This window comes from Telmatherina bonti (genome assembly GCF_933228915.1).
Source record: "Telmatherina bonti genome assembly, chromosome: 18".
Taxonomy (NCBI): Eukaryota; Metazoa; Chordata; class Actinopteri; order Atheriniformes; family Telmatherinidae; genus Telmatherina; species Telmatherina bonti.
Genome location: NC_136616.1, coordinates 7,702,035 through 7,720,050, shown reverse-complemented (window position 1 = coordinate 7,720,050; position 18,016 = coordinate 7,702,035). Strand labels below are relative to the sequence as shown.

General features: G+C 43.7%; 2 protein-coding genes across 3 annotated transcripts in view; one reads left to right on the top strand and one right to left on the bottom strand.

The window, feature by feature from the left end:
• The window catches only part of LOC306769372 (RAS guanyl-releasing protein 2-like), a 95,546-nt gene extending 94,500 nt beyond the window's left edge, over positions 1 to 1,046 (bottom strand). For both annotated transcript variants that reach the window (XR_013771677.1, XM_079257957.1), the window contains exon 1: positions 799 to 1,046. The gene's annotated coding sequence lies outside the window, so the exon portion shown is untranslated. The remainder of the gene's footprint in view (positions 1 to 798) is intronic.
• alpk1 (alpha-kinase 1) lies at positions 842 to 18,016 on the top strand (the record flags this gene model as incomplete). Its single annotated transcript, XM_079257510.1, has 14 exons — positions 842 to 1,160; positions 3,386 to 3,490; positions 6,618 to 6,772; positions 6,861 to 7,059; positions 7,139 to 7,198; positions 7,277 to 7,363; positions 7,441 to 7,517; positions 7,591 to 7,686; positions 8,905 to 9,012; positions 11,170 to 12,880; positions 13,735 to 13,882; positions 13,962 to 14,124; positions 17,542 to 17,728; positions 17,814 to 18,016. The coding sequence occupies 14 exons, from the start codon at positions 842 to 844 to the stop codon at positions 18,014 to 18,016; spliced, it is 3,618 nt and encodes a 1,205-aa protein (XP_079113636.1).

Genomic DNA, 18,016 nt, shown 5'->3' with positions numbered 1-18,016 from the left:
AGCATGTTTGTACTTTCTCATGGCCCCAATCACATGTTCATTAAAACGATCAACAACAACTTTGAATCGTTGGACTTTTTTACGTGCTGCTTTTCCGTTAAATTTTAAAACAATCAAACCGCTGTTCTCGGATGCTCAGCTAATTTATCAAGAACATACCGCTGACGTTCTTGTCCCTCATGAGAACACAAAGAACGTTGCTGGTTCTTGCAGAGTATGGAACAAACTTTACTTAGTGCTGACGAAACTAGCGGAACAGGAGGTAAGGCTGCTACTTGATTTTAAAGTTTAGTTTTAGGCATGAAAATGTGTGTAAATGTTGTCTTTAACCAGTCTGGTTGTGTATAGGAAGATATAAGCCTGAAGGGAGAGGGGGACATTTCTGACTTCTTTTCTAACAAGGACGGAGACGAGCCTCTCCAGCGTCAGTCAGAACTACGAAGGGAAGAAGTGATCCACATCGCCCCCATGGCAGCAGTGGTGTGTGTTGGACAGAGAAGCCCACCCTCAGGGCCCCCCGCGTCTAAAAGTCTAGCTCCGCCACTGGATCTGAGCACATTTCCCAACACACAACATCCAGATTCCAAAGCTGATGATGATGATGATGATGATGGTGGTGGTGAAACAGGACCAGTCCTGCGCTGTTGCAATGCAATAAATTTACTCTGATGAATCATCTCATCCAGAGCTGGTAGATCTATCCAGAAACGCGTGAGAAGCACAAGTCGGTGTGTGTGAAAACACACACTTGCAGACTAACTGAACGTGCAAACATGGAAGTTATGCGCCGTTTCTCACCTTCACAGTTTGAAGGGTCCCATGCTGGAGGGAAGGAGAGGTGATGAAGAGTAGAGCTGAGAGACGTGAAGCTGTTACATCAGTGCTGGTTGCAGCTGGAGTCTTCCTCACAGCGCGGCTCGGAGTCTTCCTCAGCAGGAGATCTTCCTCAGCAGGAGATCTGCGCTCCTCCGAGTTGCTCCTGGCTCTCCATGCAGCTCTTCTCCAAAGCGCGCTCCTAAAAGTGTCTCCTGACGCGCGCGAGCTGAGGATGTGCGTCCGAGCTCAGGCATCTGTTGCAGCTGGACCGCGTGCCAGCCCCTGTGCTCGCGCGCGCTCCAGCTGTGCGGCTCCACACTGCGGAGCCACAGTCCCGCCTATTGGTAGTATCACAGCAACACCACAACGTCCACGAGGCGCGCGCCGTACGCGCCACGTTTCTCCCAGATGTCCCCGCTTTGGAAACACTTCTCTTTACGTGCTGCGTTCACGTGCTGCCTTCTTCATCCCAGCGCTTTGCTTGTGTGTTTCTGGCCATGACAGTCAGGCTGCTGCAGTGATGGAATGCAGGATTTATTTCATCAACCTGCAGAAAAGCCAGCAGACGTCATGTTGACACCACACCAGATGCACATTAAAACTGGTCCTGTGTTTAACTGCTTGGTTTATGTTCATGAAAGTCTGCTCACATCACGCTTCTGCAACCTGTTGCTGCGCGCGGCGACGTTTCCGCCAGCCTCATGTTGCGTTCATGGAACAAGGCAGCAAAGGAGAAACGAGAATCCTAAGCAAGCTAACTACATATTCTCCCATAAATAATAACATAGGTTATTAGATTTGCATGTTTTTTCTCATCTTTGTTCAAATATATCCTGTTTTAATGTTGAAATGTGACACATCTTTTTCTTAAGACAGATTTTCTTAACTGATGTAAAAATCAGATGTTTAATGTAATTTAGAAGTTTTTCCTTTTTTTCTGTCTTGTCAAATAATTAGTTTTATTTATACAGAACATTTTAAAGCAAATTGCAACTAAAAGTGCTTTACAAAGACAGAAAAAATGACATAAAGCAGAATAATACGGAGTCATTTGGTGACATTGCTCCAAAACAGATCAAATAATTTACAAGATGTCTTCCAGTTTCCATTCATTAGTAAAACATGACAACGGGTTTCTAATGGGACTAAAGAACTCCTGGTGATACGTTAGTTAAGCACATATTTATGGGAATTGACCATTTATTCTATTTTAATACTAGAAATACATACACCCACTGATTTGAGTCAGTTGCGTTGCAGCAGGGAAACTCTTAACACTTGCAGGACTGCATCCCTGCAGCCACCCATGGTGGCTTTGGATGGTGGGAGGAAGCTGGTCAGAGGGGACAACATGCAGGTTCCACTCCCCCCAAACCGGGTTTCAAACCTCGAGCCTTCCTGCTGCAGTGTGAACCATGACACCATCATGCAGCAGCTCTCTGAAGAGCCACAAGTTGCATCCCTGCAGGGACCAGAGCTGGGGGACTCCAGCTCCCTGCGACCCTGATGAGCTGTGGAGGAATGAATAACCCATAAATCCAGACATTAAGACCAGTTTTAACCTGCTCTCAGATGAGATCTGCTTCCCAGCTTTCACCTCATTGTGGCGTTTGAATGAGATCACATGTCTGTAAAACTGAAATGATAGTAATTCCCTGTTTTCTGATATTTACCAGCCTTTAGTCTGTACTGTTGAGTTTGACCAAGTTAAGTCTGAGACTTTAATGCTTCTTGACACTCTTTATCTCTTTATTTTCCCCGAACATAATTATTTTATTGATCTGTTTTCTGGAACACATCCTTGTTTATGTAAATTAATTGTTATTAATCTGTTTAATATTAAACTGAAAATTCTTTATTTCAGTGTTTTTCTGTGTAGAAGAGGTTTTTCCTGAGTTTACTTTCATGATGACGGAAGTGATGCGTTCAGGAACTGAAGATGCTGATATTTCCTACGGCTTTGAAGGCAGCATGTCCGTCCGTCCGTCCCCCCCCCCCCCCCCCCCCCCCCCCCCCCCCCCCCCCCCCACCAGGAAGAAGCGGAGCCTGAACCTGGAGGTGAGTTGATCTGTGAGGAATAAAGTGAAATAAAAGTTGTGTGTGTGTGTGTGTGTGTGTGTGTGTGTGTGTCAGCTACACTGGTGTCAGAAATGACCTTGCAGTGTTTGGATTTCCTCCGTTTTTATTCTGGTTTTGCTGGAAGAGCAGTTTGGCCCTCCAGGTTGTGTACTTCGGTCCTTACAGTTTATCTGCTTCATAAAACAATAAAACCAGACTAAAGATTTCTGTACATTCAGGATTAAAGTGGAACCAAAGTTTTCTTTGTTATTGTTGATGTTTTATTATAATTGTAGAATTATTTTCCACCACGCTTTAATAAATGTCTTCTTTTTACCTTTTTAATTTATTTTTTAGGCCTGCTAATTCATTGTGAAACAGGCAGGATGTTGCAACATTTCGGTCATTTTACAGGATTCTTACATCCCCGTCATGCAGGATTGGTGGTGAGGAGGCAGCAGAGGGAGGGACTCCCCTCCTCTCTGGAAACAACTGTTGTGTGTGTTTGCAGGAATGGAGGTGGGGGGGTTGCTGATGGATTGTCTCAGAGCTGCAGCAGCTCCACCGTCCACCCAGCTGGCTGAAGCTGCGAGGTTAAACTACTGTACATGCAGAGGTTAGACACACGATGGCGCTGTTTGGGCATCTCTGACCTGATAACTGTCTCTCTCACACACACACACGCACACACACACACACGCACACACAGTGTGGTGTTTGTTTGCTTTAGCTTGAACCAAAGAAAAATAGTGTTTTACAATTTCTGAGGTTTTTTTTGTTGTTGTTTCCTGTTTATGTGGCCTAAAAATAAATTACAATATTTTTATTTTCATTTCACAACACAACCACAGTGGAGGACAACAGGACAAAATTCACATAAAAATAGAACAGAATATAGAAAAGTAGCAGATAATATCTTCAGAATCTTTTTTCATCCAATAATGCTTTAAATTTGAAGAAAAAACAACTCTGGATCATTCTTCTCTTACTTATTGCTTGCAGGTTAAAATGTGTGTAATGATACATTACAATGTAGTGTAAAACCTGTATTCAGTTCAAAGTTGAACATAAGTAAGTCCTTTATGTTCTATAAGACATAAAACATAAAGAAAGTTCTGCTTTCCTTCTTCCTCGGGATATATTAGCTGGGATAATCGCAGAAGCAAACATTTTAACTCCGGGATAGATGAGGCAGGACATGTGTGCTGATATGCCAAAGAAAATCTGGATTTCTTGGCCAGTAGGATTCAGTGACTGTCGTTGATTTGTAAAAGTTGCTAGATCTTTAAAGATGTTGCCTTCAGTGTCCTGTAAAAAGTACTGATTGGACTCCAGTATTCACAGATTTTAGTGTCATCTTGATTTACAGGAAGCTCAGGTGTGAATCTGTTACAAAAGATGAAAAACACAAATAAATTTAAGGTAAAAAAGGAGTAACGGGTAACTTTTTCACATCGATTTGGGTTCATGCAGTCGTTTCACTGTCATGAATGTGATATGACTTCCTATTGACCAGATTTATAAGCATATTTTTACTTAACTTATAGTTAACAGCATTTACACATCGTACAAATACTACAATAATCTAACATGTAGTACATCTTCATCATCTTGTCCCTCTCCTTCATCATCATTTTCCACTATCAGAGGTTGATACTAATCCTCCTCAGCCTTTTCCTCTTCTGAAGGCTTTAAACCTGAATTTCCCTTTATAATAATGTGGAGCAGAATCCTCTCCGCTTCACGTGTTTCTCCTACAACAATGTGCCGACATCAAATACATGACAATAGTCCTGGTGTCCACTACAGTTCACATTTTATTTTAAATCAGAAATAATGAAACTTTTCTCAAACGTAAGAACCTTGTTACTTACATGTTAATGAACAAGAATATATCTAATTATCATGGTAAAAAGAGAAATAGATAAAGAATATCTGACTCTCCTTTTTCCATTAACTGTGCTTGTTGGTATGGCAGCCATCTTTTTTTTCATTCATTCATTCATTAAAAAAAAGCAAAGTTACCAGGATGCAAATGAATCACATGACTGGAAAGCCCAGGATGTCCTCTACAGAATGCTGTAGGGCTTGATAGGAAACTCCAGTTTCTTTAAATGAATGGGCCGGGTCTGAGGAGGTTACCCGTCCAGTTTCCTCTCTGCAGATACTCTCTGTTTATGGAGAGCTAAATGCTTCTTCACTACTTCTGTAGTATTTAGAGGGAAAGCAGCCGCCAGGTGCTGCTGGTAAAACCTGCTAGATGAGCTGCTCATCATCACCAGCAGAGAAGCAGGATCTGGACTCAGTTCACACAACGCCTGGGCGGAAAGACATCAGACATGATCTTTACATTTCCAAACGGATCTTTGAAGGGTTATACGACCACTTCCAGACTGTATGGAGTCACTGGTTACTGGTTTTATACTGGTTGTTCTGAAGGATTATTCAGAGGGAAACAGTCGAGTCAGTCTCCCAGGAATGATGGTCCCAGGAAGTTCTCCCCACAGTCAGACCAGGCAGTGTTCAGAGAAGCTGTGGAAAGCGCCGGGAACCTCAAGCTCCTCCAACCTCAGTTAGCATGTTAGCTGTTACAGTCCAGGACAGTCCGGTTAGAACCAGACTGAGGAGGTCGGACTTGTTTACTGATGTGAACCAACCTGGTTCTGGATCCATGTCCTTAGGACAGGCCAGACCGGAGTGGAGATGTTTGCTACGGACTTTGCTCTCCAGACCAAGTCCAGACCTCAACCCGGCTGAAATCTGCTGCCCGTCTTCTGCCCCCTGGTGGTGGAAGAATATGATGCAGAAGAAGAGTTTTACCACATCGGTCTGACTGGGAATCCCGCTTTGCATTTCACTCGTCAGTGGACGAGCTACAGACCAGTTCAGGCAACCAGGAAGGGGTTGGGGGGGTGAGGGCCTTGCTCAAAGGCCCAGGGTATTCCTGGGACTCAAACTACAGCTCTCCAGACCCAAGGCCACCTCTGTAACCACTATAGAGTCATAATAATAATAATAATACAGTGATACGCCACCATATATAATAATTACTTTTGGCATCACACTGTATTAAACAGTAAATATGAAATACTTACATATACATATTTTTAAATGTTTAGTTAAAAGGACAAATGAAAGTCTTCAGATAAATAAAAATTCCCATTTTTTCTGAGAGAAGCTGCACATAAACATGCTGCAGACATCAATCAATCCAGTGTATGACGGGCCGAGACGTCTGCAGAGCAAGGTGACGCCTGATAGCATCAAGCAGCTCACTGGCTGGAGGCATAAACACACTCTGCTCGTGCATTTTTCACTTTGGTAAACAAGAAATGACAGTTTAATAAGTCCTGTTGGTTTGTCTAAGACCTTGTAGGGACCCGCTGGTTATTAGAACTATTATTACACAAAGACTGTGTTTCTTGTTCATGTGACTACATGTCTGTCATAAAATAAATCTCAGAAAGTAAAATAAAAATAGAAAGTGACCAATAGTTGTAATCTCCTGATGTTACTCCGGAAATGACCAAAGCAAACGGTGAACAGGCTCCAGACCGCTTCAGGCCTGAGAGAACCCGACTGAAAGAAGGCGCCTTGCAGTCAGGGGAGGGAGGGTTTGTTCGGGGCCAAAGGGAGGATCTGAGATTCCCACCGTCTGAACTTATGTTCCCAATAAACTTGTGAAGCTCCGTTGGCGGTGCACAAGCCTCTGCTCGCTGCACGGCTCCTCTGTTTCCCTGCAGACTCGCTGTGTGCAGAGCTGGCGTCTCTGCTGCAGGAGGCCGTGGACATGAAGTGGCCCTTCGCACCGGAGAAGTGGCAGTACAAGCAGTCGGTGGACGCCGGCGACAAGACCAACCTCAGCGACCTCATCAGCAAGCACCTACCCCAGCTTCTGGTAACGGCTGAACACCATCCTGTCATGTGACGTGTCTTTGCACCACTTCCCCCCCCGTGTTGATTAGATGTGCGTGCTGTGCTGTCAGGCTCTGCTGAAGGCATCCATCATGGCTCAGGAGGCACAGTGGGCTTTGGCGGTGGTTTTCTTAGTGGACCGTTTCCTCTACTGGACCGATGAGTCCAGCCGGCTGCTGAAGATTGCCAGACTGCTCCACCAACGGCACCGCCACACCCCCATAGCCCCACAGCTGGTCATCCGGCAGGCCAGGGTCTACCTGAACTCTGGTGAGGAAGGGGTTAAAGACGTAACCTGATGGTTTCATGGAGTTTTGTCTCAGGTGTGCATTTGCTGCTCATTTCCCAGGCAAACTGCAGAAAGCTGAATACATCCTGAGCAGTCTGATAAACAGCAGTGGAACAACAGGTACCTTCGCTTTACCTTCACGTTAGACGCCTTTAGTTCCGCCATGACCCGCTGGGACTCATTCTTCTGGACTCCCAGGCTGTTGGACCTACCAGTCGGAAAGCGACAGAGCGCTTGTGCAGGCCGTCAGCGTCCAGGTGCGCGGGATGATCCTGCAGAAGCTCGGTAAGAGCCTCCTGGAACAGGGATGTGTTGTTTTATCCACTTTTCATGCTTCTTCCCGAAGCGTCTGTCTGTCGCAGGCTTGTGGCTCGAGGCTGCAGAGCTGGTCTGGGCCTCGCTGGTTGGATACTACTCACTTCCTCATCCTGATAAAAAGGTGTGCTGTCATCATTACGCCTTGTTATAAACTTAGCACAGTTTACAGCTGCTTTAAACCTTTGCTTTTCCAGGGCATCGGAACCTCTTTGGGAATACTGGCCAACATACTGGTTTCTATGAATGATGAGGACTTCCACGCCTTCAGGACGAATGAAGACATTGATTTTGTACGTCCAGATGACATCATCTACCTGTGTTTATTATTAAACCCTCACCAGCCACTCTATCAGGTCCACGGTGGGACTTCCAGGTTGGACCTGGTGTTCCTCCAGAACGATTCGTCGTAGTGATGGAAACATTTTGCTCCATATTAACATGAAGCATCACATGGTTGCTGCACGTCATGATGACCCACATCCCAAAGCTGCTGTGTAGCAGCAGTTTGCACCTATTTGTCCCGAGGACCCCCTTCATGCAGCTACTGAACAGCTGAAGACCCCCATCTGCCCTCTGTCGGACCAATCCTTGCTTTTCTTCTTCTATTCGCTGCTTGAACACCATAAATGATGCATTCTGCTTGAATCCTTTCTTTTCATAGAAAACAAAGTTAAGGTCATCGTCAGCACATAGCCGAGCTTTTTGTTTACAAAGACGGACGAATCAGCTGCACTCGGACATTTCTTCAGCCTGCATCATTATTAAATGAAGCAGGCTTCCAAAATGCTGCTTCCATGAAGGAAAACACTTAAATGATACAAAACAAAGCAAATACACCTCAGAGGTGCCTCAGAGACCCCCTGCGCCTTTCGGGGGGTCCAGGGACCCCGGGTTGGGAACCACGGCAGGATGGATCCATGTTGTCATGATGTTTCCAGCAGATTCTGATCCTACCATGTGAATGTGGAGCTGAACTGGAGACTCATCAGACCAGCAACGTTTCTCCATCTTCTATTGTCCAGTTCTGGTGGGAACCCGCTGTGGTCTTCTGCTGCTGGAGACCATCTGCTTCCAGGCTGGACGGGTTCAGAGATGATGTTCTGCAGATCTTGGCTGGAACCAGTTCTTACTGGACTTCCTGTTGTCTTTCCATCATCTCCAACCAGTCTGTCCATTCTCCTCTGACCTCTGACACCAAGCAGACCTCCTGGTCCAGACAACTGCTGGATGTTTCCTCTTCTTCAGACCTTCTCTGGAAACCCTGGAGATGGTTGTGTGTGAAAATCCCAGTAAACACTCAGACCAACACGCTTAAATCTCCTGATTCTGATGCTCAGTTTGACCTTCAGCAAGTCGTCTCCATCATGTCGACATGACTACAGGCGCTGAGTTGCTGCCGTGTGATTGGTTAGATATTTGAGTAAACAAGCGGACCTGATAAAGGGGCCGGTGAGGTTACGTTCTGCAGTATTCCTGTGTGTATTTATAGTATGTGGTCTTCTCTGTAGCCATCGCTACTCGGGGATGGGAGTCACCGTCTTCTTTCAGCCGCCCAGGCAGCTAAGATGGCCGTAGTGTACAGTCAGTACACGTCGCTTTATGTGTTGACCAACGTGGTAAGTTGATCTACTGAACCCTTTCTGGTGATACTCATGACTACATGAAATCTGATTTAAAAACTCACAATAATTCCTAAGACAAGCGAAATGAATGTAGAATAGAATAGAATGGAAAAGTCTTAAGGAGAACCAGAATCTGAAAAAAGATAAAAAGTTACAACTTAACTTTTACCATCTAGACCACAGAAACATTTATTTCATACATTTCTTTAATATTCTTTGTTTTGTTTTTTAGAAAATATATAAAAACTGAATTAGCATTTTGATATGTGTGTACATGTTAATGTCTAGTTCAGGGGTGGGCAACTCTGGTCCTCGAGGGCCGCGGTCCTACAAGTGTTGGGAGTTTTCCTGCTGCAACTCAGCTGACTCACATCAGACTTGATTAGCAGACTGCCGCAGAGCTTGACATCCAACGACACCAGTCTGATAATTACCCGCTGAGTTGCAGCAGCTGAGTTGCAGCAGCTGAGTTGCAGCAGCTGAGTTGCAGCAGCTGAGTTGCAGCAGCTGAGTTGCAGCAGCTGAGTTGCAGCAGCTGAGTTGCAGCAGGGAAACTCCCAACATGTGCTGGACTGCGGCCCTCGAGGACCGGAGTTGCCCACCCCTGGTCTAGTTCTACATAAAGATTTGATTGTAAATGTTTTACATTTGTTCTAAATAAATTCATTTTAAAATCCTTTCTACTGTATTTTGTATAGAAATAATTATATAAGAAATAATTATAAAATTCAATAACTTCATGTCTTGCTGCACGGTGGCATAGTGGTTCGCACTGTGGTCTCACAGCAAGAAGGTTGCTGGTTTGATTCTTGGCAGGGGACAGGGTGGGACAGTGGCCATCCTGCACATATTTACTCATTCAAACATACATTATAACTTGCAGATTGTAATAAATTAAATAAATCCAGTATTTGACATTATAGACAGTCATTTTCTGAACCACTTAGTCCAGTTAAGGGTCGCTGGAAAGCTGGAGTCTGTCCCAGTAATCACTGGGCGAGAGGCGAATAGTATGTATAATTGTGCTGGACCCCAGGAAGAATAGCTGTAGCTTGATACAGCTGATGGCGATCCTTAATAAACTAAACAAACTGAAGTCCCATCTGTCGGGATTGTAGAAGAGACAGAACAAGTTATCCTGCTGCCTCGGAAATGTGGACACATTTATTTTTCTTTTTTCTTTTAGACAAATAGATTGTCTTTATGGCATCGTCATATTTTATAAACTCATCCCACGGGACAGTTTGGACACTCTGGGAGGCGGGGGGGGGACAGTGTGCCTGACACCCCTGGTCTAGATCCTCTGTTTTATCTTTGATCTGGAGTATACAGATCTATGTTTCCCAGGTTCCTCCGAGTCCAGGGAGGTTGACGCCACAGCTTAATGACGCATTAATAAAATTCTACATGGATTTGTCAACATAACTGTTCTGCAGAGCTGGAGGAAGGAGTCCCATAGCAACCCTTCATGAATGATGCTGTCTGGGGGGCTGGAAGTGTTGGGGTTTAGGCTTGAACTCTTCCAGAAATATCCAAATCCCATTCATTGTCTTTGAGGGGGATTTTCTCATGAATCCTTTGTCATTCTGGAGCTAGCTCATCTGCTATCTGTTTAAGGTAGCATGCTTCATATTTTACTCGTTTATGTCAACTTATTAGCATGCTGGATTTATATTAACAAAGAAAATGAACTTGACGAGTTCAAACCGTCACAGTTAATTTGCATAATTTGCATAATTCATTCCTTTGTGGCGCGATCTGAGAATCTTTTTGCATCCATGATGTGAAAAAAAGAAAAGATCTTGTGACTTTCTTCATATTAAGAGGCGTTAAATCTGAGAAAGAGGACTTTTCTACACTTTCCCAGAAGTGATGGGGGTGTCACAGAGAAGGAGGTAAATGGCAAAGAAACGAGTCACAGCAGAAAACCGCACTGCATGACCAAATCTCTGCTTGTGGGGAAGTTATAGCACATGCTGAACTTCACAGTCCTCATCTGAATGTCGCTGGTGTTTCTGACGAGCAGGCTGCCCTACTTACAGGCTTTGCCTCAGGACTTGTAGTAAACTCACCCAACTGAAGCACACAGAAATATAAAACCATGATTATTGTTTATAAATTAAACCTCCTCACATTTCTGTTTTTCTTTAGACAACTCAAGGCGCCTGCTTGGTATCGTACAGCTTCTCCCTGGACTGTCCTTCCTCTCAGAGAGAGTCCTTCCTCCGGCAGGCGAGAGAAGCGTTTGCAATCGGCCTCCTCACCAGAGCGGAGGGCGATCTGGTCACCAGCCAGCAGGAACTTCATACCTTCCTTAAGGCTGCTTACTCTATCACCATCGTTCAGAAATGGCTCGGCACTCCGCAGGAGGTTGTGGCGAAGGCGGCTCAAGCTTGTCAAGAAGGTCTGGCGAAATTCTACGATTACTGTCATGCAAGTACTCAAGACAAAGATGGCCTCTCTGCTGAAGTCATGCATCTCGTCGCCCAAGTTAAGCTCCTGTTGGGTGTGGACCCTATGCCTACTTCAGATAAGGGGTCTTTTATCCCTGACAGCTATAGGAATGTCAAAGATTCCTCTGTTCACTTTACCCTGGAGAGTTTCTCCAAGATAATGCAGAGATTTCAAAAGTATCATGCTACGCTGTGTAAGACCACCACTAGAAGCTGTAAGAAGACTCAAGATGAGACAGATAGGGCAAAGCTGTGTTTAACAGCTGTGGGGACAACCATAGGGACACTCGGCACCGAAGGAGCTGAGCCAAAACCGGCCCCGAAGTCCGAGCTGTGTAAAAGCAAAGACAACCTCGGCTCTTCGTGGCAGAAGATCTCCATGAGTAGTTTGGGCTCTCCTCGGCCCAGCAGCAGTGGCTACACGGGAAGTTATCACACTGGACATGCAGCAGATGGAAGTGATCAGAGCTGTGTCATCACTGAGGGTTGGGATGTCATGTCAGGTAGCACGGTTCAGCCCAACGGAGAAAACGAGAAGCAAAATCCACAGGGTTGTAACTCTGGTTTCAGTTCCCTTGCTGCTTCAAAATCTGCAATACCTGCCGCTTCTTCCAAAGCGCTAAATGATTCAGAGGCTGGAAAAGAGACAGTGGACACTGATCTGGACTGGATGGACGATGTTGTCGTAGCACAGAATCAATCAGATGCTCTACAGTCCCTGTCGCAGCTGAGCCTCAAAACATCGTCCAGTTCGCTGGGTGGCAGTTTCGGTTCCCAGTCATCATGGGAGAAAATCTCAGCCGAGCAGAACTCCCCTGTGAACACAAAACCACAGCCTAGTCCTTTCCCACAAGCAGGAACAATGCGAGGCTGCAGGTCTCCAGGTTCCGATGGGAGCTTCTTTGTCATGGAGGCGCTTGATATAGCAACTGATGATTCAGCTCTTCATGTCACATACAAAAGCCACAAATCTGCACAGGAAGTCAAAGCATCGCCCAAGCCACAACCACTGCAGAGCCAGAATGTATATCTGGATAAAGAGGTCGAGACTGACTCGGTGCCTGCTAAACCTGCAGCCACTAATGCTTCAGTGGCGCCATTGGCTGCCCCGAATCAGAACGAAGCCACAGAAACCTCCACAAATAGTTCATTTGAGTTTCTGGAGGTTGAAGTGAATCAAAATGGACACCAATCAAATTCAATGACCTCTACGGAAAACAAAAAAGAGGCTCAGCGGAACCCTTTGTGCTACAGCTGCTTAAACCCCAGCGAGGTAGCTGTCCGACAGTTTTTACTGTCCCAGCAGGACTACCAAGCGCTGCTGGCTGGAGTTTGCCATGACTGTCTGCTGAGGAGGTTATACAGCGATAAGACAGAATTCCAACTCAAACAGCACCAAACTGCCTACAGTAAGTGTGTCTCCATAACATCCTAAACTTCCCCTCATCTTCCGTATATATTCTTGAACACAGTAGTAGAGTCAGCCTTGTGATGTTCATATCAATGCCGCGTAGCACATTGTAGCACAAAATGCATAATATCTTGCTGCGTGTCCTGCTGCTCATACAGAGCATCTACTTGTCAAAAGGGTTTCATAAATAAAAAAAGTCCAACAATCCAGGATGTAAACTCCAACTTCAAAAAATTAAGCAATACATGTATACTGAGAAAATACAAATAACAAGCAAACCAGTCAAATAAATGCATCACATACATGTAACATCCAAAAAAAGAACTTGGATGAAGTACAAACTTCTTAAATCCCTCCCCTTTTATCAAAATAAATATCTTGCTTTTTCCAAAACTTTATTTTTCTTCTACCAATAATTCATTAAGTTTAAACTGAAAAGTAAGAAACCCCAAAGCTAATAAAATTGATTGTTGCTTTGCTGTTTGTGGACGAGACGATTTCTTTCCCGGCCAATCAAAGAGCTGAATTTTCTTCTTCTTTCTTCTTGGTTACTGGTCATTTTTGTGGAATATGATGTCTAGCGAGAAGTGACAATGTTCAGGTGGTTTGGTCCTCTTCAGTAAAGTCCAGTGTGAAAGCAGCCCAAACCAAATCAAACCAAGGTGCCAAATTTTTAAAAATTTCTTAAAGGAGCGGCACCGTATGTGTTCAAGCCAACATTGTCAGCATTTTTCAGATTCGGGAAATGTTTACCAGTGCTAACATTTCCCAGCTGACAGATTTTCATCCTGTTGGAGATGATCCAGTTAGATTTTCCACCATCCATCGCCAACCTTGCACTGTCTTCACCAGGTGCTCTTCATTTGAAATTCTCCAAAGCCACCGGACTGTGGACAGCCAGAGAAACCTGCGTCTACATTGGAGAGCTGATGGGGTTGAAAGGCAAGCAGAGGGCAGCGATATGGGTTCAGTTTTTACACCAGGAGGAGAGATTGAGCAGGTATGTAGCATCGTCTTGGTGCAACCTGACAGCTTTATCTACATACAGTCTAAATTAGTTTCCTTAATGATGTCTGTAGTTATGTGGGGAAAGATTACTTGGAGCCAAGGGGGATCCAGTTTCACCTGAAAGATGTGGAGAGGCAGATGACAGCCCAGTACTACGTGACCCAATTTAACAAGAGTCTCTATGATAAAGACGACATGGCCCAGATCTTCTTCATTCCCTCGGAAGCACTGCTGGTGAGGCAACTGCCGAGTTAAAACACAAATACATGAAATAGATAAAAACGCACCGTTTCATTAAGATGGACCAAACATGGCAGATGTTGTGTTAGAATTAAAAAAGGTCATTCATAAATTCTACTTTTACAGAAGACATGTATAACGTTAGAGGTTGCAGTGAAGAATAAAGCCTGTAGCTGAATGTAGGAATGAATTAATTCATATTAAAATCTGATACGTTCCTACATCCCACTACGATTATCTCACTTCACATCTTACACACACATCTCTGTACACTCATCCACTGACAAACATCTTGGGCCCGTGTGTTCAGATTTTTGCCCGAGGACACGGGTTGGCTGGGGTTCAAACCGCTGACCTCTTCATTTGAAGGCAGATCAGTCGATCGTATCATTTTTGGCACCAGCAGCGCCTGCTGTGATAGATAGGCTTTTGTAACGTGGAACGAGAGCAGTCACAGCTGTACACACATGATGGAGGGAAAATCCCTTATGAACATTGAAAATCTAAAAGAGAATTTGGTCCAGAGAACTGAGATCTGTTTAGATTCCTTTAGCTGAGACGTTATTATAAGACTAAAACTAAAAACTGGAATTTAACTGGCTGGTGTAATAATGTGTATATCAGTTTATATCGCTACACAACTTTGATACGGTGATGATTGAGCCATTTGCAGTGGTCCATATGGAAAATATAGATCTAACTTTGGTCATCTGTTAGAGCCACCTTAGAGGAGCATGTTGAATTGTTTACGTGTGTTTTGTTCGTACAAATTAAATGTTTTATTTGATTTGATGAGGAAAATGCTGCTTTGTGATGCGTGTTGTAACTATGGTTATATTAAACTGTCCTACCTTGGTTTCTATAGGTTCCAGAACTATCTGGTTTATAATGCCTAACAGGAGCAAAGTTTGCAAGAATCTTTGGATCATTATCTATATTATGGATTATATTGATTGTAACATTGTCTCTGGGCCAAATGTGCCACTGAGGCAGGAAAACGCCCACTCCACACTTACACAAGTGCATTGCTAAAATGAAGGCATAGGTGTCACAAAATCTTTATGCATTTCAACAATGATGAGACTGAGGCTCTGTTGTTTGGGCCCAGCGAGCCTTCAAAGTTGATATTGATCTCAGCACACTAAAATATGATTTTCATCCGATGAGCTCTGTGGTCAAATCCAGCCTTTTTCCTTTGAAACGACTGGCTTAAGTTAAGTCTCTCTTTTCTTTGTGTCACTTTTGATCCATGCTTGCCTAATGCACATTATGTACAGCTCCGTCAGTCCTCAGCTGCTTGACTAGAGCTGGTTTTGAACACTGCTGCTCCACTATTAACTATTATTAAGAAACAAAAACACTTTACATGAATTCTAGCTTAACTTTATTGGATTTTGGTTATTTTTAGGATTCATTTTGAAATTAATTTAAAACTTTTATTTGTTTTTAAGTGTTTTTATGGCCTCACCACACAGAATCTGTCCAGTCTGTTAGGTAGATCAGTTATTGTTAGTTGTACCATGGTCAGTGATCATTTTATTGATGACGGGCGTCGACGTGCACTTAGTTTGACGAGTTAAATCACTATAATGTCACTCCATTATTGGGCGTCACCATAGCAACACGTTAATTGACAGATCAGCATTTGACAGGTGAATGAAAGAAACATGCTGTAGCTTGACAATGGTTATTTAGTATAAAAAATACATTTAAGCCAACATGAAATAGTTCCTGTACTTTAACATATTTAGCAAGTTTTGTAAAACAGAAATAAACATTTGTTATGAAATATTTACTGTGTTATGTTTCTTGCCATTGTATAAGCAAATTAAATCTGTGGATTAGATTGTTATAATGCACTCCTCCACAAGTTGTAGTGTTATAAACTCTGCATTGTGCATTATAACCGTCTAATGAACGGCTCCTCGTTGTTTAATCCTAACTTGTACCTAACAGCAGGAAGAAGCTCAGAGGCGACCATATCGCATGGCATCGTTTGGTATGGCGTCGTTTCGCATGGTATCATATCACATCATATTGCATCGTGTTATATTTCATTGTATCATATCGCATCATATCACATGATATTGTATCGCATGGCATCACATCATATCCTATTGCAACGTACTGCATCCCACCGTATGGTATCTCATCACATAATATATCATGCAATATCGTATTACAACGTATCGTATTGCAACGTATCGTATGGCAACGTATCGTATGGCAACGTATCGTATGTCAACGTATCGTAATGCAACGTATCGTAATGCAACGTATCGTAATGCAACGTATCGTAATGCAACGTATCGTAATGCAACGTATCGTATGTCAACGTATCGTAATGCAACGTATCGTAATGCAACGTATCGTAATGCAACGTATCGTATTGCAACGTATCGTATTGCAACGTATCGTATTGCAACGTATCGTATTGCAACGTATCGTAGTATTACAACGTATCGTATTACAACGTATCGTATTGCAACGTATCGTATTGCAACGTATCGTATTGCAACGCATCGTATTGCAACGCATCGTATTGCAACGCATCGTATTGCAACGCATCGTATTGCAACGTATCGTAGTATTACAACGTATCGTATTACAACGTATCGTATTGCAACGTATCGTATTGCAACGTATCGTAGTATTACAACGTATCGTATTACAACGTATCGTATTGCAACGTATCGTATTGCAACGTATCGTATTGCAACGTATCGTATGGCAACGTATCGTATGGCAACGTATCGTATGGCAACGTATCGTATGGCAACGTATCGTATGGCAACGTATCGTAATGCAACGTATCGTAATGCAACGTATCGTAATGCAACGTATCGTAATGCAACGTATCGTATGTCAACGTATCGTAATGCAACGTATCGTAATGCAACGTATCGTAATGCAACGTATCGTAATGCAACGTATCATATTGCAACGTATCGTATTGCAACGTATCGTATTGCAACGTATCGTATTGCAACGCATCGTATTGCAACGCATCGTATTGCAACGCATCGTATTGCACGCATCGTATGGCAACGCATCGTATGGCAACGCATCGTATGGCAACGTATCGTATCGCAACGTATCGTATCGCAACGTATCCAATTGTATCTCATCACATCGCAAGGAAATAAAAGGATCATAAATTTGTACGTACACAATACAAATTTATGTTGCGTTACAACGCAATACATTGTAATGTGATACGTGTCAATGTATTGCCAACATATCGCATTGGTGTCTCCAATTGTATCTCATCACATCGCAAAGAAATAAAAGGATTATAAATTTGTAAAAATGATTGTTTAGTGGCACTTCTTTTCATAAAGTAAATTTGAATATGAAAAAATAACTTTACAAAAAACATTTGTACACGTGTTTCTTTGTATCTGTGAGCAGATTCTGAATGCAGATGAGATCGTCGGCTGTGTAACAGTGGAGCCGTACATGCTCGGGGAATTTGTCAAACTGACTAACAATGCTGGGGTGAAGGACCTGAGTTTCAAGGCTACTGACTATGGTCTCGCCTTTGGACACTTCACCTACCAGTTCTCTGGTGGTGAGGAGGTTGTTGTAGACTTGCAGGGTAAGATAACCAACTTTTCTATGTTATGGCCTTACCACGTATTTTTACCTCACAGTAAGTATGGTGGTACTACCCTTTTCCTCAGGTTGGGTAACAGCCAACGGCAAAGGTCTGACCTACCTCACCGACCCACAGATCCATTCCACTAGGACCCCTAAAGGTCCTGGTAACTTTGCTGAGAGGGGGCTCAGGTACTTCTTGGAAGAGCAACACGGACCAGATTGCAACGAGATTTGCCGCCTGCTCAAACTTTGTCCACTTCCCACACGGCCATCTGTTCATCCTTAG